Below are 26,330 nucleotides of genomic sequence, written 5' to 3'. Positions count from 1 at the left end.
TCGTACTTACCGTGTCTCTTGAGTGCTCTCGAGATAGGTTAACTGATGAATAGGAACTGACTGACAGCGCGCTAAACGAACGCACTGTCTACACTGCACTGCACTGCGATACTAACGCCGCTAGCCGCCAGTGTCGAAAAAGTGGAAGTGACGTTTCTGATTATGACGTCATCATATAAGACGTCGGCGTTAGAAGTATTATACGTATCTTAAAAATAATTTTTCACATTTGGACTTTGCGTCGCAATATCTCCACTCGTAGGGCACGTAGCGGAATATTATGAGAGAAACCCCCCTCCCCCCTAATTGGACCCCAAGCTATTGATCAAGCCTACTTAGAACTTGATCCGTTCACTCGTTATCAAGATCTCAACATCTCGAGTACTCGCAACCCGTCGCGTCGCGTAAAAGAGTCACGGTCGGTCTCGCTCCGCGTGTACTTGGCGCGAGACACTACCGTGTCTCTTGATAACATGCATGAAAACTTTACTAATATCTGTGATGAAAATAATGATGATATTACCAATTATACTGATATTATTTGTAACTATACTTATACCATAAATGATATTGGTGCCAATAACGAAGTTAGTTGTGAAGATATTTCTGTTAGTATTTATACTAATAGTAATATTTATACTAATTTTGAAAACAATTTTAATTATATTACGAATGGTGAGCAAAATATTATTTTTTTTTAAATATGGAAAACATTTTGCTTTTTAAACAATAAAATATTTTAATAAGAAATTTTTTTATTTTAGTAAAAAATAATGATGTAACAAGTGATAACGCTGGAATAGAAAGTAATAAACAAAATAAAAGTTATACTAATAATACGGATATAACGGACTTTAATTGTAATAATATTAATACTGAATATGATTCAGAATATAAAAAAAATAATGACAGTGATTATGAACCAAGTTCAAATAGCGATATAAGTGATAACGATGAAATAGAAAGTAATAAACAAAATAAAAGTGATACTAATAATATTGAAACGGATAATAAGAATCAACATATCAGCAGAAAGCATACGTGCATGTAATGATGAAAATATGTATGTTTCCGTTTCCAAGCCTAAAGGAGCACAAAAACAAAATTTTTGTTATTTTTGTAAAAAGTTTCAAAGTAAAATTGCTAGACATTTAGAGAAAGTTCATCGCAATGAAGAAGAAGTACAAAAATTTTCTGTATTACCAAAAGGTTAATATTATTGTTATTATTAGAACATATGTAATTTGCATAATATTTTTGTTATGCAAGTTTTTTATATTTTTTGATATTTTGCTATCAATATTATACTTATACATACATATATACTTATGTATGATATATTACCATACTTTAATTAAGTTAATATGGGGGGTCCCCCGTAGCCCTCGGCGGAGGAACAGGTGAACCGTGGATAAAGAGCAAAAGTGTGTCGGAAAAAGGAGCTAAGGAGACGTGGGAACCGGGAAAAGGGATTGAAGGTGTGCGGAAGGTGGAAAGGAAGAAGAGCAAATGGAGGCGAGGCGAGATGTGTTGCAGAACGACAGATATTTGTGCAAGAAGAAGAGGCAGGCGTGAGAAGTTAGGATCGTGGCGAACTTGGCGAAGAAGTATGTGGCACCGTAGGCGAGAGTGGTGGAAGTCGACACGAATCGTTGCAACGGGTGTGATGGAGTGTGTCGGGATCGAGAGATCGACCGAGATTATCGCAAGCGCACGAGGCGGAAGTCGGCGCGAGACGACGGGACCCTGACTGCGGCCGAGGCGGCGCGGGGGGCTGGCCCCTGTCACGTCTGACGGTATAATCACCGCTATATTCCAGCCGCATAAATTTTTTTATTTTTATCCCCATTGCACAGCACCTGAAAACAATATAAGAATAAATAGTCACGCTTTAACTTAACTGTCACAATAATCACTCAGCTGACACGAGCACGCGTTCTTAAAGTAACAAACGCGAGCCTAGAGGCTGCCTAAAGGCACCCTTTCAAACTTAAGTCCCATTTTCATGAATCATATTATAAACTTTTGGACAATCGCTTGTTAAAGTTCCCTAGAATCACTAAAATTAACTGTAAATGGATATTTGTTGCTAATACAAGCTTTATGAGACCCTTTATGTAATATAAATTCAGTTTGACACGCGGATCTAACAAAAATAAATGTACGATCCGTAAGAAAAAACTAAGAAAATTAGGATAAAATATGTAACGCGTTTTCTCGCTCGGAATTCGCTCGCCAGGCCAAGGTGAGAAAACGTGGAGACACTGATTAGTTTTACATAAAGATATTTATTCTCACTATTTACAATACAGTTTGATGGAAGGCGTGAGTGTCAGTGCGTGTGTGTGTGTTGCTCCGCTGAGCCGCAGTGTACGTGTGCCGGGTTGAGGCGCGGTCGGACAGAGACGGACTCGCAGACAGGCGCGGAGGCGCGGTTGCCTGACGGATTCGCGGGCAAGTACGGAGGCACGGTTGCCTTGCGGATTCGCGGGCAAGTACGGAGGCACGGTTGCCTTGCGGAAGTCGCGGGCAGGTAGGTCGGTCATGAGCTCAGTCGGGAGCGCCCAACTGAGCGGCCCGTACACCGGGAGCGCCCGGCTTGAAGACGGGAGCGCCCGTCTCCCGTACGGCGGAGGGGGTCGGGAGCGCCCGACCCAGAGGCAAAAAAGGGCAGGTAATACCAACCGGGAGCACCCAGCTGGGGAGGCCCGCACCCTGGGAGCGCCCAGGTGAGAACGGGAGCACCCGTTCTCTGTACGGAGGAAGTCGTTGGGAGCGCAGAACGTGGTGAAGCGGTCTCGGAGAGTGGTCGTGTCGGGAACAGGAGTCGGACAGGACTGGTCACTCGAGTCGGCTCGAGTCCCCTATTTATACCCCGAATGCGGGCGGTAGGGGCTGCCCCACCGCTGGGGCTGCCCCACCGCTCGGCTGCCCTACCGCTCGGGCACAGGAGCGCACGCTGAACATGTGCTTGGTGGCCGCCAGGGCCGTAGCGCTAGTGACGAATGCGCGTATCGTCACAAATATAAATAAATTAATTAGAAGCAAAGCGATCACAGGAACATAATCCTTTGTGCCTAAAAAACATTATCATGCTAAAATAATAATTGTGACGATACGCGTATTCGTCACTAGTGCTACGGCCCTGACGGCCACCTAGCGCCTATTCAACGTGCACTCCTGTGCCCGAGCGGTGGGGCAGACCAAGCGGTGGGGCAGCCCCCACCGCCCTCACTCGGGGTATAAATAGGGGACTCGAGCCGACTCGAGGCACCAGTCCTGTCCGACTCCTGCTTCCGACACGACCGCTTCTCTAGGTTGGGTGCCCACAACCTCGTCCTCCGTACAGAGAACGGGTGCCCCTGTTCTCAGCAGAGCATGTTAAGTAATCTCACAAAAACTCTCGCTTCACATCTCTTCTCGATTCCGAGATTCAATTAAAAATTTTAAACATCCTAAAATAAAGCCCTTAATTATCTAAATACAACAAAAGAAACCCCATCCCTCCATCTCTTATCGTTTTCGAGTTATGAATTATTAAAGTTTCACATCCGCCATTTTGAACTTCTTACCATTTAAACTTAGGAAGACCAAATCACTTTTACATTAATATTTTAGTCTTTTATACATTTTAAGATTAATAAATTTCATTTTTGTACGAAAATTTTGACACTTAATTATTATGATAGAAATGGAATCCGTCATGTTCCTAAACACCAGTAGCGTTAACATCGCTACCTACTAACCAGTTAACACCGATTTTCTATCTAAATTAAGAAATTAATAAACGAGATTGAAAATTGAACATTCGCTCCATGAAAGACGAGGATAGTTTAATACCAGTTCACAGAGAGTAAGACAAGGATAGCCATACAGACTCTTAATAAATAAAAATAAAAATGAAAAAGGATAGTAGAAGAAAAAACAATGATAGAAACGTGTTCTCCTATATTCATGGAAGACTATCACACCAAAATAACAATTACTTTATTAATATTTTTTCAAAAACAATTGTTATAAACAATTAAAATTATATCAATACCATTTTACTAACTACGTCATCAAAATCATCTCGAAAAACCAATCAATTTAATGAAAAAATACTTACTACAAGATTGTTTAATTTTGCGACTTGTTTTTATAAACAATTATAAATAAATAATTAACCACATTAATAATAGCCGTTAACATGTGCCCCAGGTTATGCACAACAACTTTTGTATAAGTTAAAACCTCGTCACTTTTCTGGTTGAGGCTACAAAAATTTCCAAAGGGAAAGACACCCGGTATAACGGTTTAGCATGGGAGTTGTGCCATATAATTGGCAATTATGTGGATAAAACAATTATATGGATAAAAACTCGTTTGGATAAACACGACTTTTGACCGCGCACGTAAACTCTGCATCAGTACACCTACGAAAAATAATAATAACTTTTATTTCTGCAATTGTTTATTTACGAAATATTTATAACAATAAAATAAAGTCCCTTATAAAAAATTTATTTTATTATAGAATCAAAACCGCGTAATCAAGGAAAACCTAACAATATCAATGTGTGGATTAAGAGATCCCAAATTGTTTAATGAATAATTTGTTATTACAAATACATATATTAACAATAAAATTTTCCAATGCTATATTATACTTTAGTGGAAGTCCTACAATATATTTCTTATACACTCCAATCAAATTCCCAACTATTCGCGAGATATAAAAATAATAAAAATCTTATTATATATAAACAATTTAATTTCATTGATTTGCTGTACTAATGAGAATGCTAGCCATTTCTACTTGCACATAATATTATTAACATAATATTAGAATTATTATTATCACTCCTAACAGCACTTTTCATTGAAACAATATACATATATACTTACTAATATTAATATAATTATCAAGCTCCAAGCGCCGAAGCGTCACTCACGAACCTGAGAAAGATAGAATTGTATGATGCACCGCGTAGAAACGCGAATCCGAGCGAGATGCGAGTATTGTACGATCTGAAGGAGAGAAAGAGAGAGTCTGATATATCATAGTAACTGTTAGACAGAGAGAGCAATATCTTTTATGCTTTAGACATGCTAACAAATATCTTAATTGTATTATTAAATTATTCTACTATATGTAAAGTATGCCTAAAAGAAATTAAATAATATTCAACATATATTTGCACTTTTCAAAATTGAATTATTAAAAATTTCTAATATTTTTTTATGATAAAAGTCATATCGAGATTTTATGATGAAAGAAGGTATCGCTCTTATTACAAAACCCTGTTAGAATAGATAATAGAAATTGAATTCAGACGAGTCAACTGTATGACTCATTCGAGTGAATCTAGTCCTCGCATAGACCATATATGGACATGTCGAAGCAGAGCGAAACGCATGACTATGGCTGCGTTTCGCTATTCACTCGCAGTACTGGCAGCACTGTAAATCCGTTCCAATATACGCGGCAGTAAGCTGTCAAAGCGTTTTCGTGTTCGTGTGACGTCATAGATTTTGTCGTCACTTCCTACTTTCATTACTGCGGCTCGCGAGGTGAGGCATTCGCAGTAAGAACATGGCGGCTATGGCGGCACCTTTGGAAGAATTGGTCCTTGTGGACCTGGACGGCAACAACGAGCAATACACGGTAATAGTTAGTCTCGAAGATGCGGAAAAAGCCCGAAAAGGTTATTAAATTAATATAATTAATATAATAGTAAATAATTTCGATATTTTCATAAATCTGAAAACTGTTATTTATTTTATAGACATGACTTTTGCAACATTATTGTTGAAAAGTATTAAGGAAGGAAAACCCGTGCAGACTTGCAATGCTGCATCACTGACTACCAATAAACGTAAATATCATAATAGGTATACTTAAATATAAATATATGAAATAAGTAATTTTTTCTTTTTTGGAGGTTAGCTTGTGACCGGATCAACGATTAATGATATTAAAGTCAATATATTAGCCACTTACTACTTGGGCTGAAATTACGGTCGCCACTGTATTTTCTCGGATGAATACAGAAACCCTGTTGCTATGCGGTGCCCCGTCCTTCCTTTCAGCGTAATGGCCGCCGTTATCTACGACGCGGACGTGTTCAAGGTCGTTGGCAACGCCCCGGTTAAGCGCTCGTTAGACACGGATATTCGGATAGGATGTTCACTGGGGTCGCGAATAATGAGTTTTTGTTTATTATAAACAAATAACAATTTAATAATTTCAGGTTTACAGTATCTCGGTACACGAACGGACAGGTTCTATCGCGCACTGACCTGCGTCGATTGTTAACGAACTCTGAAAACCGTCGCTTCGAGCTATATTCGGTTAAGAACCGTTAACGCGTGGTTAATCGTCGCGTAATTATCGTATACGGCCACGGGATAAGCACACTGACATGAGTCGAGTTTTGTCGCGCAACCGTCGAAACGTGTTAACGCCTCGAGTCTCTACCGTGAACTGTCCGGGAGGAACGGGTCTCGATTCCCCTCCTTAATACTCGCGCAGGCGCGTTGCCTCGCATTTACGCGCGAAAATGATGTAATCGCGCGCTTTCTCCATCTCGACCAATCGCGTCGCTTGGTGACGAGCGACACGATCCCTGTGACGCTTATCCTCTAGCTGAGCCGATCTCATTGGCTCAGCTCGATTCTGACTGAGATACTGAAGTGGCATTGCAACGGCGGACATGGGCTCTCGCTTCGGACGCGGCAACCAATGCCAGCCGTCGCAATCTGCACTATGTGCAAATTCGCGGCGAGTCACTCGGAACGTTTTCCGAGTGACCGAAAATGGTCTTTTTGACGTTCCCCATATCGACCAGGTAAGTAAACTTTGTACATACTAGAATCAATTTTATTAATTCCCCTTTTCTTTCAGGTACCGGGTTCTTCGCGGGATCGTCTCGCTTAATCAATGGACTGGTAATCATCGTCGGTGAGTATCCGAACGGTAAGTATGTAAAATGAATAATAATGCATAACGTTGCATGAAATACGACTAATCGTACTTGTCTCGACAGGGAAAACATAAAATAAAAGTTATACAATGCAAATTCGCGCTTCACGACATTGTTTCGCTTCGCGGAGCTACGCTCGCTTCCTTGGTCGATCCTATTGGTCGATTCGTCGCGCTTATCGGAAAAAGTTGCGCCTAGCGCTCTCATTGGCTCGAGGCCTCGCAAAATCATAAAATCCTCTAAAACTTTGAAAAATCATATCAAACTGCCAGGAATCGTTCCTATTGGCTATCGCTGTGTCGAGAATACTCAAAACTAATAAATCTAATGAAACTAACGCGATTCTTAACAAAATAGACCGGGATGCCTCCCATTGGTTCTCGCGTGTCGGCATTTCGCCTCTACTGTCAAACTTTTAATAAAATGTTGAAATTAATATCAAAACGTGTTTATTCGAACCCTATTGGTCCTTGGGTCTCTCGGACGTCGCTATGCATGCAAAAGTGTGTGCGTCGGTTCATGGTTCATCGGGAACCAATCGTGGCTCGATCTCGAGACTCAACAATAAAATGTAAAGTGTGTACAATATGTAAATGGTTAGGATCGTAGGAATGTCTGGGAATGTCATTACGACAGGAATGAATATAATTAGGGTTACGACGATGTACTCTTTGAACCTCATGGCTTCGCTGTAATTGAGTAGATCGCGTATAGGCTGTACAAGATTAAAATAGAAAACAATAAGAAAACTGCCGTTAATATCAACGAAGTGATCCTCTCGGGATCCATCTCCGCCTGTGGTCTGGACTCTGATTGGCCCATCAATGACTCTAACTTTTATCAAACTTTGCAAGGTGCTTTGGGATTGGTAGGATTGGTGAATGTGTAATTCGTGTGTTTTACGAAAGATTAAAGTGTATTAATATATCAAAATGTGTTTAACATGCATACATGCGCTTTATAACGAACAAAATAATAATATATCTATCTTTTCTCAATTTGCTCTTTGGCTTGTCAAAACTAACGCTAATTCGCTCTACTGGCGTTTGTACTTCGCTACTTGTCTTCGCGATTTTAAAGATTAAAAAAAAGGTTAAAATAACGTGAAATATTATGTAATACAATGTAATATTAAAATGGGTAAGTTTCGCACGGGTCTCTGCCTCCCCTTCTCCCTATTGGTCCATCCGTGGTCCCGACTCGTCTGGCCGTCTCTCCACCTGAGACTGTTGCATCGGCGGCTCGTCGTCGTCCTCCGGAGTGGCCTCTCGTCCAGCGGGCTGTTTCGCCTCGCCGTGTGCTATCGCCTGAGCTACCTCCTCGGGGATTCGCTGCAGGATCTCCCCAATCTCCACGCTCTCGAAACTCGCGTCTCGAATCTCTTCGTTGGCCGCTACGCTGGCCGGTCGCGGTGTGCCCGTCATGCTCCGGTTCGGCTCGTCCGCCGGGTAATCGTCCGTGGGCTCTACAAACACTGGTGCGCCTCGACCGGAACCCGACGATGAAGCGGAAGGTTCACCTTGCGACTTCAAGCTCCCCTTGGATTATGAGCGTAGGCGCCTTCAGCCCTGTCTTTGGGCTATGTGACGCATCATGAAATAAGTAATATCATATGCAGGTTATGTTAATTTATTTTATGTATTTCAGCGAGTACCAGTACGAACAGTAGTACCAGCATTGTTGGAAATGTGAAAGGTAAGCTAAACTTGATGCCTATATTCCTATATGCCTATATGCTTATTTTATGCCTATTTGATGTTTAGGTAAACGTACACGTATCAGTAGTAACAGTAATAGCAGTACTAGTGACAGTAGGGACAGTACCAGCAGCCCTAGTAATGAAAATACGGAAGGTAAGCTAAACTTGATGCTTATATTCTAATTGTTGTACAGATTTATCTACAAATATGTAAAATGTTCAAAGCATTATACGTTTTATAATATTACAGGCACTCATATTTGGAGCAAAGATGAGACTTTGTTACTTTTAAGTATATATAACGATTATAAAGATGAATATCAAAACGGCAAATGTACTGTAAAACAATACTGAAGGAATATAGCAAAGATTATGCAAGACAAAGGTTATGACGTAACAGGCATAAAATGCTCTACGAAATTTCAAGCCCTAAAACGTACGTACAAAGGAATTGTAGACCACAATAACAAAAGTGGCAATAACCCTAAGAAATGGGAATACTTTAAGGTATTATATATTTTTAAAACTTATTTTTATGTAAAGACGTATGCATGTTGTTAATTATATATCTCTAAAAACTTATAAAAATTATAGAAATTATATCTAATTATAGAAATAAATGTATAAATTAAATATAACGTACTCTCTCCCTTTTTTTGCTTTAGATTATGCAGGAATTATTTGCGGACAAGCCGTGGGTGCAACCACTGGCAGTGGCTGGATCTCATGTTGATGAAAGTGAAGAAGAAAAAGAGGACAATCCGCCAGAAAAGTGTAAGATTAAATATAACTATGTACACATAAAGTAAATTTATTAAAGATATAAATATTTTATAATTATAATTTTAGGTATTAAAAAAAGGAAATTAAACACATTTATAGAGCAATATATAATAGACAATAAGGAAGAACGAAAGAAAAGAAGAGAGATTCGAAAACAACAGCATGATGAAAGAATGGGTGCGTTTAAGCGGATTGAGAATTTAATGGAACAACTGTTACAAAAAAAAGATTAATTATGTGAAATATTATGTGATACTAATGATAAAAGTTCAGGTTTTTAACCAATATTTTAAGTTTAAGCATTAAATGTGATGCACTATTTTGAGTTTTAAGTATTATATTATGTGATACTAACGATAAGAGTTTGGTGTTTTAACTAATATTTTAAGTTTAAGCATTAGATTTGATGCAATATTTTGAGTTTTAAGTATTATATTATGTGATACTAATGATAAGAGTTTGGTTTTTCATATTTTAAGTATTATATGTAACATAATTTGAGTTTAAGTATTATACTATGTGATACTAATGATAAGAGTTCGGTTTTTCAATCAGTATTTCAAGTTTATATATGACACTGGATTTAATTAAAAATAATATCTAGGGATTGCCTATGTGTTTGTAAGTAAAGAGAAATTTTCTCTTATACATTTTTTTATTTAATACGCGCAATGTATTGAAACGAGAGAGAATACATACATTTTATATAACTTTATATTCAAATTTATCATAAAGTTTATTCCGAATCCTTGTACTTTGCATTAATCCTCTGAGCTTTAAAAAGATCAGCTTTATATTCTATATAATTACAACAATAAAATAGTACTAAATATTGATTTATTTATTTTCCAATTAGATCCAATGCTGTTAATACATCATATATCTATTCTCTGTTTAGGTAAACATAGGTTATAGGTGTTACAAAAATCAGTTTGTTGTCGTTGACAAAGGTCATTTACTTACAAATATGTAATATATTCAAAGTATTATACGTTTTATAATATTACAGGCACTCATATTTTGAGGAAAGACGAGACTTTGTTACTTTTAATATTAATTTCGTAAAACATTTTAAACCTCTGTTACGTCATATTTTTTATCTTATAATCTTTACTATTTTCTGCCAGTTGCAATACAAAGATCAGTTTCACAACGGCAAATATGTACTGTGTAACAATACATTTGCCGTTGTAAAACTCATCTTTGTATTGCAACTGGTAGAAAGTAGTAAAGATTATAAGATAAAGAATATGACGTAACAAAGGTTTAAAATGTTTTACGAATTAATATTAGCGGCGCATATTACATGTTTATGTTTTGGATTGACAGCTTCCAATCTCATGCCACATTCAAAATCTGTCTCATTGGCACTCGTATATTCACTAAATAAGTTTTCAGGCGTAGCACTAGCATACAATGCTTCCAAATATTCATTCCAATCAAAATTTGAGGTCTTTGAAGTCCAATAATCTTGTATATGGGAAGAGCTAGAATATTGTGTAATATTTATTTTATAAATGTATAATTACTTTAATAATAAATGTAAATATTATAATATGTGTAAAATTTGAACAAACCTTAATTACATATTTGGTAATAAATTGTACATAATTGCATTTCTTTTATCAATGCCCTGTCTCTGCTCAACATTGTTTTCTAATTGTACAGGTTGCGCAATATTTGGCTCATCAACAATAATAGGAATGTCTATCATATCATTTCTTAACAAACAGATATTATGCAGAATGCAGCAAGCCATAATATATTTCGGGATTACACGAGTTTTCCGCATTGGAAGTGTATCCAGAATGCTTCGGAAACGACCTTTTAACAGACCTAACGATCGTTCAACAATCATCCTTGCACCAGACTGACATTTATTAAAATTTATTTGTCTTTCAGTTAGGTGACTATTGTCTTTAAATGGTACCATAACATATTTGCTAATGCGATATGCTGCGTCACCCAGTATATGGCTGTCATGTGGGAAATTTTCCTCTGTGAACATGCTTTCGACATTTGATAATCGAAAAACACGCATGTCATGTACAAATCCCACTTGTCCCGTGTAACAATGAATAAACCGTAGTTGTGCGTCACAAATAACCTAAAACAAAATTATATAAAAAGTAATAATTGTAATGTTGAAACTATACATTTATAGTAACATAAACTTTTAAATGTATACATTTAACACACACACACACACACACACACGCGCGCGCGCGCGCGCGCGCACGTACAAAATACACGAATACTATGTTTAAGCAAACGTTATTTCTGTAGTAATTTAACTTACTCAAATCATCGTAACTTACGATAATTCACTCCGTGTAAACGGAGGTCTCTAGCAGAATTATCGTAAATTACTACAGAAGTAACGCTTACGTAAAGTAGTATTAAAAATAGTATTAAAAGTAGTATTACATTAATATAAAAATATTATAAATAACATTAAAATAACTCTTACTTGTGTGTGTGTGTGTGTGTGTGTGTAATTGAATAGAGTGAAATCCCTTTCTATTTACGTATGATTCACCGTGGTCTTGTGGCGCAGCAATTCTTACATGTGTTCCATCCACCGCACCAATAACACCTGGGAAACCGTATTGATTTTGAATGGTTTCCATAGTTTGCTCTGCTTCTTGTCTAGTTGGCCATTTAATAAATGTCCTTACTTCTGCATATAAGGCATTTATTACTCTATGCACACATCGCCATGCAGTGCCTTTACCTACATTAAATCTGTCTGAAATACATCCAAATACTTTATTTGTAATACATTGTAATTTCTTATTATAATTCACAATAACAATCATATGCATGCTGCTTACCTATAAGAATTTGGTGTAGCCAACATCCATATTGCAATAAGTAATTGTTTTTCAGGTAAAATTGGTTCTCTGCCAAATCTTTCTGTCTGTTTGCAGAGTTTTGGTCTTAATAACTCTAACAAAAATTGAAAAGTATTCCGTCTCATTCTAAAACAATTCATAATTACTTTGATAATAATATTTTTTTATAAATGTGTCTATTCTTACTATTTATTACTATTACTTATTTTTACTTATATCTAATAATAATTATTTTTTTTGTTACACATTTTTTATCACACCTATTTTGTATTATTTTTTATTTACTTACCGAAAATGCATTTTAAATTCTTTATCAGTATATAAAGGAACAACATTTTCAACGTAATATTGGCAACGAAGATGTGGCATTACATGTGGCTTATTGTTAGCTATCATTAGTAGTAACTCGTTTTCCTCATCTGATGAATCACTGTCTGAGGATTCCACCAAAAATCTCGCGAACTCACATAGGAGCACACTATTTCGATCCATTTCGGGGATAAGGTCCACTTAACTCACAATTTAAGTACAAGATTCTTTTTTATGAATAGGTGCTCCTATCGTCATGTCACGCCGTGATAGGTTATAGGTTATATTTCTTTCGTATACGGGTGCGTTTCGACATTCACTGGCAGTACTGGCAGTACTGTGGTCGTCGTTCCGTTATTCCAGCCTGAAAGTAACAGCAGCAATATAGAAACGCTCCTGCAGTTCTACTCAATGACGTCATATCGTCAGTACTTACAGTGAATATCAAAACACAGCCTATATAAGGTAAGAAATTCAGACACCACCCTATGACTCATTGCTGGCAAGCGAGCCGCACCACTAGAAATAGACTCGTATCCGCTAAACAACGCCCTATGACTCATTGTAACGAGGTGCGGTCACCTCCCACTACCGTTTCCAAAATTGTATAAAAGCGGAATCTTTCACACTCTCGATGGAAAGTGTGGAACGAGCCAGGAAAACTCACATATTTTATACTTGTTCCATCCTCCCACATAAGCCACTTGTATCGTAAAGTTCTACAATAAATATCATACTCTTTTATATATTAAAAGAAAGATAAAAATTATTGAATACCTACCTTCGACGGATCCGAGAAGCCATAATCCACATCGCCGACCAACAGCTAATTATCCTGGAGTTTTACCTCCTTAACCGCAAGAAGAAGAACCCATCAACGGAGACGTTCTGCCGGATCGAGCCACCTCGCATCACCCAGGACGTCACACCCAAAAAAGTGGGTTGGCGCCACTGCGGGGCGTCGAGGCGCAGTACGGGGATATTGATACCAACTGCACGGGGTCGAATAGGAGATCGATTGTCGCGGAGACGAGGAGGTCGATGTGCAATCGATCAAGACTGAGGGGTCGTCCGTAACAGAGGAATGCCCGGCGACAACGTGCGGCCGGAAGTTGAGGCGAATGACGAGTTCGGGAAAAAGGTGAAGAGTAAGAGTAAAAGAAAGTGAGAAATAAGGAAGTAGAAGCAGGAAACGGAGAAGATAGTTGGGGGTAAAAAAAGTACAAAAGTAAGTAGAAGAGAAAGAAGCGAGAGATAGGATTAAGGGGAGACAGGTAGCTAATACTTTCGTATATGTGAAGAGGTTAAGGTAGAAGGAGAGAGAGGAGTGAGAGCTGGATTTGAGAAATATATGCTTGTAGGAGGAAAAGGGAGAAGAGCGCCAGTAGAGCGGTCCGAGGCTGATTCGAAGTACAGAGGTAGGAGACAATAAAGCGCGGAGGGAAGAATTCAGGTGCGCAGAGAGGGCCACGGATTAGAGAGGCGGAGATGGCAGGATCGTTGTCGAAAGAAGGTCAAAGGAAGGAGGAGGATGGCTGGGACAAGGAAATTATGAACGAACTAAGGGAAACCCTGAAAGAGGTAAAACGAGAAGTGAAGGAACTCAGACAAGAAATGAAGCGGATAAGGAGGCGGCTAGAGAGAATGGAGAAGAGTCAGGTTCCAGAGAGACAAAGGAAAGAAAGTAAAGGACGAGCAGAGTCGGAGAAGAGTGAGGTAGACGAAAGTGATGGCGACACAGATGTTGAGGAGAAGCTCAAGGAAGAAGAGATAGAAAGAAAAGAGAAAATCGATAAAGGAAGGTGTGAGAAAGAAAGTTCGAAACACGAAGGGGTGAGCCGCACAGAAAGAGGAGGGGGTTACAAAGGACGGAGCAGAAGCGAGCGGGAGGAGCTGGCAAGCGAGGAGGAGGTGAATGGCGAAGAATCGAGGAATTCTGACAGAAGAGAGGGCAGGGGAAAAAGCAGTGTCTCGCAAGAGTAAACAATGGAAAGAAGAGGTGACATGAAAACGGAAGAGGAGAAGGAGCGTTGCGAAAGAGCGAGCGAAGATGGATCGGCGAGCAAGGCGGAATGAAAGGAGCGGAGAGGAGACGGGGTGACAGGTAGCGATCGAGGCAGAGATGCAGAAAGGAAAGGTAGAGTCGCAGAGAGTGAAAAGTATAACGCTAGGGAGATGGTGAAAAGAAGAGAAGAGAAAGTGAGAAGTGAAAGAGACAGAAGCGTGAGAGAGAGAGAGAGAGAGAGAGATAGATAGATAGATATGATTTACTATGCCCAAGAAAAACTAAAGGGCAAAGATTAACAATACAAAAATAGAGAACAAATATGCGTGCACTCTCTTTCACAAAATAGTTAAGAGTAGAGCAAAACTTAACAGCTTATCACAACAGTATACACTGTATAAAGAAGAACTAACGCAGCTTAAAATAGGAAAAATGTAAGTAGAGTAAGCTAACTAATACTAAGAATAAGACGCAACGCAACTTACAAGCTAATAACAGGGAAAAACCGTCATAGACCACGCACAGCAATGAACATCATGCAACTTCACGCGCCAACAGATATGCTCTGAGAAGACCTTTGAAGGAGACAATTGAAGAAGCAGACGTAATATTACTGGGAAGGGAATGCCAAAAGTATATTGATGAAAGATGAAAGGAGTTTCTATAAGTGGTAGTTCTGTGAGAAGGAATATGAAAGGTTTGGGATGCAACAAGACGGCGGTCAGATCTCCTCAACAGCGGATCAAGCAAAGCAAAATTGTCACGCAGATACGTAGGAGAGCTCATGTAAAGCAAACGAAACATTTGACAGCCAAGAAAGTATAACCTCCTGTTTTCAACTGTAAGCCACCCCAATTGTCGCCTGAACGGGGTAATATGCTCGTCACGCTTAAGATCGAATATAAAGCGAATGCAACAGTTTACAAGTCTCTGTAATACAGTGTTCAATTCTCCAGTCAAACCATGATAGACTAGGCAGCAGTAGTCAATGTGCGGCATAATTAAAGCTAATACCAGCCTTATCCTTAACCTTGTGGACAAGGAGTTTTTGTTAAACTTAAGCTTGTACAAAGAGTAATGCACTTTTTGAGAGACATGCAATATATGTTTTTTCTAAGAAAGGTTATTCGTAAAAATTACACCCAGAGAGAGAGAGAGAGAGAGAGAGAGAGAGAGAGAGAGAGAGAGAGAGAGAGAGAGGGAGAGAGGGAGAGGAAGAGGAAGAGGGAGAAAGAGAGGGAGTTTGAGTTTTGAGTTTGAGTTTTGAGTTTGTTTATTATGCCATAGTCAAGACTTTAGGCAAATGATGAAAAATACAATGATATACATGAAGTAAACAAGAGTAAAGTAAAAACAAAAATTGGAATAAGTAAGAACTAAAAAGATATAGAACAGATGAGATAATTATAATAAAGCAGTGAGCAAAAGCGGAAACAATGAATATAATAATGACTATATTGCAAAAAGTAATAATATTATTTCCACCTCAGCAAACGCTTCAGAACCAAATTTTGTTGACAGTATTAATAACTGAAATAATGCTGAAGAAATAAAAATCAACAAAATTCAGTCGTGCTCTCTCTCCAACAACAATCGCAGAAAAATGACATTGATACTTAAAACTAGTTAAGACGTTGAAGTAGCAACAATTAATGTACAGTGACTAGGAAAGCTTAAACTAAATGTACTTACACCTATCACGCACTAACGCTACATCGTACATAGACATTAGATAGCTCCAAGGTAGAACCTCAACCAGAACCGAGCTCAAGTGTAAATAGATAGCCATTGAGCTTCTGCTTAAATTCATTTAGAGACGAAGACGACACCACCTCGGTAGGAAGCGAATTCCATAAGTAAATACCCGCTAGGTGAAAGGACTGGTGGTAAGTCTCGGTTCTGTGAATGGGAATTTGGAAAGTACTAGGCAGTGCTAGCCGTGACGATCGTCTAATCGAGAGATCGGTTCTGACAAAGAGGTACCTCTCAGAGAGGTAGCTAGGAGACATACCATAATATATCTTAAACATTTCGATGCCAAGGAAATAGAGACGTCGATATCTAACAGACAGCCACCCTAATTGGTGACGGTAAGGAGTGATATGTTCGTCTCGACTCAAATTAAAGATAAACCGAATCGTACAATTGATAAGCCTCTGCAGTTTTGTGTTAAGCTCATCAGTAACATCGTTGTAAACAAGAGAGCAGTAGTCTAACAGAGGCCAAATCAATGCAGACACGAGTTTTACACGCAATTGCAATGATAAGGAGTTTTTATGAAACTTAAGCTTATGCAGCGTGTAGTGTACCCGCTTAGAAATATGAGCGACGTGGCCATTCCAAGATAGATCGGAGCTCATAATGACACCTAGATTCCGAGCCTGAGAGACAAACGGAATAGAGGTACCACTGACAGAGATGAGAGGTAAATCGTGAAGATCAATTTGGTCCACGTAACGCTTGCTACCGAATATTAATACTTTGGATTTCTTAAGATTGAGAAACAATTCATTTGTGGTCGCATATTCAGAGATGACTCCGACATCATGGGCCACCAACTGCAAAGTAACGTTTAACTGACTAAAGAGACACTTACGGTAAATCTGAGTGTCGTCAGCAAAAATCAAGCGTTGGGTAAATCTAAGAAACGCACCAATGTCATTAATGAAAAGGGAAAAGAGAAGCGGTCCCAATACTGATCCCTGAGGCACACCAGAGGTGATGGATAGCTACTCGGAGAATCCACCAACCAGATCAACGACCGCCTGAGAGCGACCAGTGAGGTACGAAAAAATTAATTTGAGGGCAAGATCAGAAAACCCTAGTTTCCTCAATTTAGACAGAAGCAAAGGATGAGAGACAGTGTCGAAAGCCTTGCTGAAGTCAAAGAGAACAAGGATCAATACCTCACCTGCGTCAACGCCACTCTTAATATCGTGAGATAGTCTAAGAAGGGCAGACTGGGTAGAGTAACCCTTACAATAACCAGATTAACGGTCGTCGAGAATATGGTGCAAATTGATAAAGTCAACGATTTGGCGGTGAAGGATTTTTCAAACAGCTTGGAAAGTTCACACAAGTTGGCAATAGGTCTTGTTTCAGTGGGAGAGGTAGGTGATTTAATTTTAGAGAGAGGACGCAGTATAGCGCGTTTCCAGAGAGATGGGAAATAACCCAGATTGAGACAGCAGTTGAAAAAAGAGGTCAAAAGGTTACCAATATGAGGAAAGGCCAAGGCAATAGCAAACAGAGGTAATTGATCGTAACCTGAGGCAAAGGAAACAGAAGGTGAAGAAACCATCAAGGAGCGAAGGTTATCGTGGGATATTTCAGTGAAACTAAAAAGTGGTTCGTCAGGCATAGTGGATAAAATGATATTGGAGAATTGAGATTGTGAACAGGAAGGATAACAATTTGAGACAGAGGAATAATGGGCATTCAAGAGATCACGTGAAAAAAAGACAAGAGGTGAGGAAAGAGGCGATTCAACTAAACCAAGGTTGGCAAGTTCACGCCAAATCTTGGACGGATCAGAAGCAGTGCTCAATCTATTCATATAGAACTTCTCTCTGGCTCGCCTTAAATCAAGCGTGAGACAATTCCTGTAAAGCCTGTAAATGTGAAAGTCGAGAATGTTGCCTGATCTGCGCGCGGCATTAAAGAGACCGTTGCGATGCCGAATTCAGCCCGAGAGGTCATCGGTAAGCCAAGGCGCCGACGGACGAGTCACACGAAAAGAATTAACAGGAGCATGCAGATCAAGACTAGCAGTAAAATCGTTAGTAATAGTGCTCAGGATGTTATCAATGTCCGACTCGCTCGGGCTCGTCGGACCAAAATCAGACGGGAAAGATGTAGAGAGCTTAGAAGTAAGAGTCTGAACGAACGCTTCCTCGTCAAATCTCTTGTAGCAGCGTCGAACTAAGGTGCGATTAGTGAAGAACGGAACCTTGAATGAATAGGATAACTCAATAAGATCGTGACCATTGATAAAAGGAGCGTCAGACTTTCGAAAAGATAAAACTTTATCCAAGTTGTCAACTATGAAAACGTCTAACCATGAGTCTGAGGAGCTGGTGTGAAAAGTCGACCGCGATTCGACGATATTAAGCGACAACTGTGAGACAATGCCTCTAAGGTGATTAGATTCGTATGATGATGCGAGGAGGTTACAATTCAAATCACCCGTAATAATGATGTTTTTATAACTACGTATAAATGTAGTAAGCACGTTAATGTAATTACTGAAATTTTCGCCTTTCGGTCTGCGGTACATGGTGGTGAATAAGAGAGGCTCGCGCGTGCCATAACGGATGTCGAGAATGAGATATTCGGGTGCATTCAAGAAAGCGGAAGGCGACGACGCCAGAACGCGCGCCCGCAATGATTCATGCACGTAACAAGCAACACCACCTCCCTCTCTGCCCTCTCTGTCTACACGCAACAAATAATAGCCAGAGATACGCACTAGATTATCGGAAATATGTGAGTGAAGCCAGGTCTCAGAAATCGAAATAATGTGAAAATAGTTAAACGATAAAAAGGCCTGAATTGACTCAAGATGAGCAGGAAGGGAGCTAGCATTGAAGTGAGCAATCGCGAGACAATCATGCGAAGCAGACGGAACACCGCCAGAATCAACAATGAGTCACTGAAGCTCGGCTAGATCAGCCTCAGTAGTGATAAGAATTGGAGATTGACCATGGTCTTTGCGGACAAAGATCTGGCCATCTTTGCACCATACGTGCTCAAAAGATAACTGTTTAGCCTTTACACGAGTCCGGCGCAACAAATTATAAATATCCGTAGGAAGTAGCTCGTTTATATAAATGTGCCCGTCACATCTCTAGAGAGAACTTCGCGGACAGTCAGTCGACGCTTGCGGCGCATAGGACCAAGAATATAGTCACGAATCTCTCGCGACTTAAGTATAACGATAATTGATCGCGGTTTAGCAGCACGATCAGAGGCGGAGACAGTGCTAGGCGCCACATCACGCATCGCAGACACGTTGCTAACCCCCACCTCTCGAGTCTCAAGAACATCGGAAACAAGCTGCGGTGTACCCAGCGCGCGAAAAACACTAGTAACGAGCTGTTCAGATGTGTCGGTTAGAGAACCTGGTATCCCGGAAATGATAATATCGGAAGTTCGTGAGACTCGAGACGAAAGAGATCGCGGAAGACGAGAACCACTCTGGTCGCCTTCCAATTCACTCCTCAATTCACTCTTTAGGTCGCTCTTTAAACCGCTCTTTAAACCGCCCACTTCATTCGCGAGAGCAGCACACTGCTGCTCCAACTCCGCGATACGCTGACTGTTGCGGTCAACACTTTTAGCTAAGTTATTTAGTTGATTGAGTTTGTCATCTAGAGCGGAAAATGGCGCCTCGGATCGGGCTTCGGACAACTTTATCTGCTCCACAAGCTGACGCAAAAGCACATTTGTCGTGTCATCAGTCACTGATTATGGCAGCGCACGGACACTAGCAGGAGCCGCACTGGTGAAATCTAACAGCTCCGTACACTCAACCCCCGGTGTAAGAGGGGCAGCAGATGAGGTAGCCAATGATAAGCACGGCTCGACGCCGTCGACATCCGATCCCGGATGCAACGAGGCCGCGAGATCAAGACAGCACTGCTCAGCATATCTGTATTTGGCGGCATACGCCTTGACGCAACCAGGATGAAATAGCTTAGTGCACTTGCACTCAACAGCAGCCGTCGCAACTGTCTTCTTGCACCTGATGCACGCGCGCTGCATGGTCGATCAGCTGACAGCAGCAGAGAGCAGAACCAAAAGCACAGCGGTCGAGTGGGTAACGGATGGTGGTACGCCACAAGGCCCACAGATGTCGCTACACGCGCGAACTCAGGCAACCCATGCACAAGCGACAGCAATCCAAGCGAGAGTGAGGTTAGAATCAGATAATCTTCACTCAAGGATATCAAGCCAGGTAGTTGCGAAAACAGAAAGATAATATAAATTCTGCCAAGCAACAAGAAACTTGCTCAAACCTGCACGGCCCGAAGGCAGTTCACGGCAGCGAGAGAAATAAAAAAAAGCAGGAGCAAGGAAACAACGTGACATGCAGTACTCATCAGAGAGAGAGAGAGAGAGAGAGAGGGAGAGGGAGAGGGAGAGGGAGAGGGAGGGAGGGAGAGAGAGAGAGAGAGAAAGAGAGAGAGAGAGAGAGAGAGGGAGAGGGAGAGAGGGAGAGAGGGAGAGAGGGAGAAGGGGAGAGGGGGAGAGGGGGAGAGGGGGGAGGGGAGAGAGAGAGGGGGAGAAAGGGAGAGATAGATAGATGAGCTTTATTTAGCTTTCTCAGCTATTTACATTACATCTCATTTTTCTTAATACATTACCTAAACTTAGTCATAACATATTCTTTCAACAAACGCCTAAACGCTCTTACATTTGTACGTGCTTTTAATTCCGCAGGTAGATCATTGTATATTTTTACACCTTCGTAAAATAAACTTTTCTGCGTGTTTCTCGTCCTGCGATACTGAATTCTGATATGTTCCGTTTGCCTTGTTTGTCTCCCACTTATATCACCTACTATTTCTATTTTATTTGACTGACTAGGTAACATACCTAATATTACCTTAAATATAAAAATACATACATTGTACACCACTCTCTGATTTATAGACATAAATTGCAATGCTTGTAGCATCTGTTCAATCCTGGTGCGGCGATCGCACTGGAGTATTACTCGCATAGTCCGGTTCTGTGCCACTTGTAACCTACTCAGCTGAGTTGTACCCAAACCAACTAATATTGTTGAACAGTAATCAAAGTGGGGTGCAATGATTGATTTGTAAACAGTACATCTCGCATATATTGATAGATCATTACCTATTCTATTCAGAAAACTGATTCTTTTCCCTATTTTTTTAAGTATATAATCACAGTATTTTTCCCATCGTAGGTTGCTGTCGATAATTACACCTAAATATTTTATAATCTCTACACGTTCTATGACATTACCATCCAAACAACTTAATACAATGTTTGCCCTTAACTCTTTTCTTACACTTCTAACAATCATATATTTGGTTTTATCCACGTTCAGTTTTAGCGAATTTATTCTTAACCACTCTTCGACAGCACCAAACACCTTATTCATATTGATCTCAAGCTCCGCACCACTTTCTCCCTCCACATATACTATCGTATCATCTGCATATAATTTTATTCTACTACCCTTTATACCACTACATACTTTAACTAAATCATTCATATGCACAATAAACAACAAAGCACCTAGGATAGAACCTTGTGATACTCCATCCAAATATCAAGTATGCTGGAAAAAATATCACCTAACTTAACCCGTTGCTTTCTTTTATACAGGTATGATTTTAACCAGTCTAATGCCGCTCTTTTTATTCCATAAATATATAGTTTTTCTAATAATTTATCTTTGTCCACCGTTTCGAACGCTCTTTTAAGATCTAAAAAAATCACTCCAACCATTTTTTCTTCCTTAATTATCATCTTCCAGTCTTTGATTATGTCTTGTATCGCTGTCTCGCATGAATGTTGCTTTCTAAATCCTGATTGGTGTTCAGTTAATATCTTATTCTTTTCTAAAAACGCTTCTAACTGATTTTTTACAACTAGTTCTAGAACCTTCTCGTAAATTGGAAGCATATTAACCGGTCTATAATCGCTCGCTTTCTTTGGATTATTTATCTTTGGTATTGGGACTATAGTGGATGTTTTCCAGCTCTCTGGACATACTCCCGTACGGAGTGAGTCATTAATCACTTCAACAAACTCGTCTCTTATCACTGGTAGAGCCGTTTTTAGTATATTACTCGATATCCCTTCCTCTGTTCCCTTTTTTTGTGGGAGACCACTGACAATTCGTTCCAGATCACTTACAGTAATTGGTTCGAGTAAAGTGTCCATAGTTTCCTTACATTCAAATGTAAAATTCGTTCTTCTATCTGTCTCTACTAACCCATTGCTATCAATAGAATTCACAATGTTATCTATACTCTTAACATAATATTCATTAAACTTATCAGTAATATCACAGTCCTTCACATCATCCAGTATTTCGAAATCTATGTTATCAAAGCTGTCTCTGCCCTCTGAGCCCCCCTGCTCTCCTTTGATTACCTCTTTCAACGATTTCCACATCTTTGTAGGTTTGTCCTTATTATGATCTATCATATTCTCAAAATACTCTTTCTTTTTCGACCTAATAAGTTTTACTACTACATTTCTTTCATTTCTATAGTATTTCCAGTCCTGGTCTAAACCTGTTCTTAATGCTCTACTGTAGGCTACATCTCTTTTATCAGCTGCTATTCTAATTTTGTCTGAAAACCATTTTTTCCTTCCCAAACTTTTGGTATCTTAAATTTTTTCCTAGGCGCCACGATGTCCAATACATCTACTATCTTTTTAACAAAATTTTTAGCTTTTATATTAATATCTAAATCTTGATTTGGCTCGATTTTTTTCCTTCATTATCGTAAGAAATTCATCTACATCAAAATTACTAAAATCTCTACCTATGTGTTAATAATCGAAGGATAATCGGGATAAGAGAGGTGAACGGAAGAAGTATATCCAGCGAGAACTTAAACTGTTTATATAATAACGATAAGATTTTCGTACAGAGTCTTGTTTTCTACGTGCTCGCGCTACCGATCTTCGTACTTTCTACTACACTTCCGCCAACCTGAATTAAGGACCTTCTTCAATGCCCACGCTCACAATAGCAGCGCCATCCCAGTATTACCACCTTAAGGCTAGAACCTTTTCAATATTTATGCTCACGGTAGCAGCGCTCACACAGTATTACCACCTTAAATCTAGAACCCTTTTAACATCCTCCCACCTTTAGATATTCACGATCCACATTGAGTGAACATCTAAAGATGTAATAGATCAACACACAGTTTACAATCTTTCAACGCGTTTTACTGTACGTCCACTTCTAGTTTTGTAAGGAACAATAGGAACATTTTCATCGCTTACATCTACTTCGCTAGGTACTTGTTTTAATTCGTTACTATTTTGATCTTGAGCGACCGTCTTTGACTTAACTCGCTTATCATAAAGTTTACGCAACTCCTCCGGATCCACATCAACATCCACCTCCAGACAGTACAATCTCTGAACAGGTCGCACCAATTGTCCCGTCGCAGTAATTAGACGCACAACCCTTACAATCCCGTCTTTTCCCGGAAAAAGTTCTATTACTCTGCCCAGAGGCCATTCGATCCTTTTAGAACAATCGTTACCAATAATCACTATGTCACCTACTTTTATCTGACGATCATCGGTTGACCTTTTGGCAGATGCATACTTTAACTGTCCGAGATACTCCGATCTAAACCTTTTACGTAATTCTTCCTTGAGAAATTGTCGATACTTAAATCTACCCTTCAGTTTTTCCCTATCGATAAAGTCGCAGTCGGGTAAACCTACTTCGCAGATCTCTTGCAGAAACAAACTAGGAGTAATGGGAGCCAGATCCCGAGGATCGTCAGACAAATAAGTCAAGGGTCGAGCGTTAATTACAGATTCGCAATCGCACAATACAGTAAGCATTTCTTCATAACTTAAACACGCCTTACCAAGTATTTTTCGCAACATACGTTTCAAAATTTGAATCAATCGCTCCCACCAACCTCCCCACCAGGGAGCACTTGGTGGATTAACTTCCATTCCACTTTTGGCACTAGGCTAGCTTTCAGGCTTTTTTCCCAATCAATTCGTTTCAGTAAGTTATTAAATCCTTCGAAGTTAGTCCCATTATCACTATAAACTGTACTCGGTCGTCCCCTTCTGGCTACAAACCGACGAAATGCCTCTATGAATTTATCGGTTGATAAAGACGACACGAGTTCGAAATGTACCGCCCGATACACTGCACATGTAAAAATACAAACCCATGCTTTTACCTCATTTTTTAGAAACAATGGACCTGCAAAGTCTACTCCCACAATTTCGAACACTCGAGCGTCGCGAACGCGATTCATAGGTAAAGGAGCAGTCGCTACCGTGAAAAGTTGAGCATTCTGTCGTGCGCAGACGACACATTTTCTTACGATACTACGTGCGACCTGTCGGCCGTGTATTATCCAATATTCTTCTCTGAGAGCATTGAGTAAGGCGGTGACATGAACATGTCCCAAACGTGTGTGAAATTCGCGAATCATCATTCGAACTAGTGGATTTTCTCCCAGTAAGACTATTGGATAACGAAATGAAAAACTATCATCACGCTCTAATATTTTCGATTTCATCCGGATTAAACTATCTTCAGCAACAAAAACATTCATATTACGCAATCGTATGTCGTCAGTTCCATCAAACGAGTCTCGCTGTATGATTGCCAAAACAGTTCTTTCAGCATCATTGATTTCATTGCGCGTTAATTCCCCACTTAGTTTCTGCCTTCCCGATTTGTGCAATTTGTAATTAGTAACAAACCGCTTTATACGAGCAATTGCTCCTACTACAGTGCGAAAGTCAGAAGTACTGGGTACATAGAAAGGCTGAATCCCAATAGTACGATTCACTTGTGATATCGCTGACACAATTTCAGAGTCTATGATTTGACCCGTTACCTTGGCAGTCTTACGTATCTCATTCTTTATCTCGTCCTCGTGAATCACTACGTTCGAAACCGGCCACTCAGATTCAGCTCCCCTAAGCCACTCCGGTCCGTTCCACCAATTCACCCTACACAGTGTGTCGAGTGTACATCCTCGCGACGGCAAATCTGCCGGATTCAACTCGCCTGGAATGTGCCTCCAGGATTGGCTATTTGACATATTTCGTATTTCTTTAACGCGATTGTCGACAAAGGATGCCCAAGGACAATTCCGTTGGATCCAGAATAGAACGGTGCTAGAATCACTCCAATATGTTATCTCCTTATCTGTCATCTTAAGAGAATCCACAGTAGAACGCGCCAGTCGAACGCCCATACAGGCAGCTAAAAGTTCAAGTCGATTAATCGTCATAGTAGTAACTGGAGCTACTCTAGCTTTTGCTGAGACAAACGAGACGTTGACCTGAGAGGCACATTCCACGCGCGCGAAAATCACCGCAGCATATGCTTTTTTACTAGCGTCACAAAACACATGAAACGTTATACTCGTATCGCGAACTGGCGCATCAAATGCCCAGCGCGGAAAACGGATCTCGTCTAAACGTACCAAACCCTTGAGCCATTTCTTAAATTCGTTTTGTATCTCGTCACAAACTTCATCATCCCATTCAATTTTAGAGATCCACGTTTGTTGTAATAGAAGTTTAGGAGTGATCATCACGGGGCTAACAAAACCAAATGGATCGTAAATGCGGTGAGAAAAGGAAAGTATTACTCGCTTCGTAATCTTTTCGTTCATAATATTTTCAGTCGAGGGCATTACTAAACGCAACGTATCATCGTTCTTATCCCATATAAGCCCTAATACCGGAATATCTATGTCTTGTGTTTTTGAATGTGAAGTCTCCCACCCTCTGAGATCAAACGCTCCCTCACTCATAGCCTGTCTCGCATCGTAAATAAATTGCTCAACTTCGGTTATCGTACTTAAACTCGTTACGCAGTTGTCCACGTAAAAACTTTCCATCAGCTTAGTGAGATTCTTATCTGCGTCTTTAAACATAGATTTAATTTTCTTTAAATGATAATTGATCACCGCTCCTAAAAGAAAAGGACTACAAGATACACC

The 26,330-nt window shown here is 39.9% G+C and overlaps 1 protein-coding gene, 1 long non-coding RNA gene and 1 pseudogene across 2 annotated transcripts in view; 2 read left to right on the top strand and 1 right to left on the bottom strand.

Moving 5' to 3' along the window:
* Positions 1-26,330, top strand: part of LOC139810527 (uncharacterized) — a 359,450-nt gene that overhangs the window by 140,100 nt on the left and 193,020 nt on the right. The window lies entirely within an intron of this gene.
* On the top strand, positions 8,467-14,712 carry LOC139813748 (uncharacterized; annotated as a pseudogene).
* Positions 11,030-12,602, bottom strand: LOC139813830 (putative nuclease HARBI1). The gene is made up of 4 exons (XM_071779612.1): positions 12,592-12,602; positions 12,283-12,428; positions 11,942-12,208; positions 11,030-11,556 (listed from the first exon to the last, which is right to left on the bottom strand). The coding sequence occupies exons 1-4, from the start codon at positions 12,600-12,602 to the stop codon at positions 11,030-11,032; spliced, it is 951 nt and encodes a 316-aa protein (XP_071635713.1).

This window comes from Temnothorax longispinosus, chromosome 1, assembly GCF_030848805.1.
Source record: "Temnothorax longispinosus isolate EJ_2023e chromosome 1, Tlon_JGU_v1, whole genome shotgun sequence".
Lineage (NCBI taxonomy): Eukaryota > Metazoa > Arthropoda > Insecta > Hymenoptera > Formicidae > Temnothorax > Temnothorax longispinosus.
The sequence above is the reverse complement of the archived record's forward strand: the minus strand, read 5'-3'. Positions and strand labels throughout refer to the sequence as shown.